Source organism: Chondrus crispus, genomic scaffold, assembly GCF_000350225.1.
Source record: "Chondrus crispus Stackhouse genomic scaffold, scaffold_378, whole genome shotgun sequence".
NCBI lineage: Eukaryota > Rhodophyta > Florideophyceae > Gigartinales > Gigartinaceae > Chondrus > Chondrus crispus.
In genome coordinates this window covers 1-628 of record NW_005179271.1, presented here as the reverse complement: position 1 = coordinate 628, position 628 = coordinate 1, and the positions used below count along the sequence as shown (strand labels likewise).

The following is a 628-nucleotide window of genomic DNA, read 5'->3' as shown; positions in this document are numbered from 1 at the left end:
TTCTTGTGCGCTCTGCGGCTGCTTGCGCGTCCAATTCTGCTCCGTTTCTTCTTGGAAGGGGTGACGACGAGAACTTGGTGCAGTTCGGAGACGCCAACGAAGATCCCGTCGGCTCCAACGCATGCTTGGACCGCGCCCGCGCAGAGCCGAAGCGGAAACCCCTCCATACAATCAAGTACAATGGAATGTATGGTCGAGACGCAGATGCTGTGCATTATGTGGGGCAAGCCTTCTAAAGTCGCGACATAGACACCCGGGTCGAGCCTCAAGAGGAGTCCGAGAGATGGACTACGAAGACCCGACCCGCGGAGAGCGACTTCATCTTGATTAAGGTGTTTTCCAGCGTCATGGGAATCTCGGATTCGACGCGACGGAGAGCCGGTCCTCTCAAAGAGGAGGCTGTTGCGGACTAAAAGATCCCAGTACTTGACGGCAAGGTTCGGGGACCCTAGTAGATGGAGCCCGTCTTGGAAACCTTGGTTACATCTGTTCGAGATGAGAGCTCGAACATTAAGTGGTCGCGGCTGGCGAAGCGAGCGGCTTTCAGAGCGAGCTGCTTCCGCTGGCGCTTACCTCCCGTGCTCTTCGCCGCTGTCTGCTTGGTCGTCGCCATCGTATTACGCTATGA

At 56.7% G+C, this 628-nt stretch overlaps 1 protein-coding gene across 1 annotated transcript; it reads right to left on the bottom strand.

The window, feature by feature from the left end:
• Positions 1-448: 448 nt before the first annotated feature.
• Positions 449-613, bottom strand: CHC_T00000960001 (hypothetical protein). Its single transcript, XM_005718185.1, has one exon. The coding sequence runs from the start codon at positions 611-613 to the stop codon at positions 449-451; it is 165 nt and encodes a 54-aa protein (XP_005718242.1).
• Between the last annotated feature and the right edge of the window lie 15 nt (positions 614-628).

What these genes read in the sequence shown, in the direction of transcription:
- CHC_T00000960001 (XM_005718185.1), bottom strand. Translation starts at nt 613, where the DNA reads ATGGCGACGACCAAGCAGACAGCGGCGAAGAGCACGGGAGGTAAGCGC.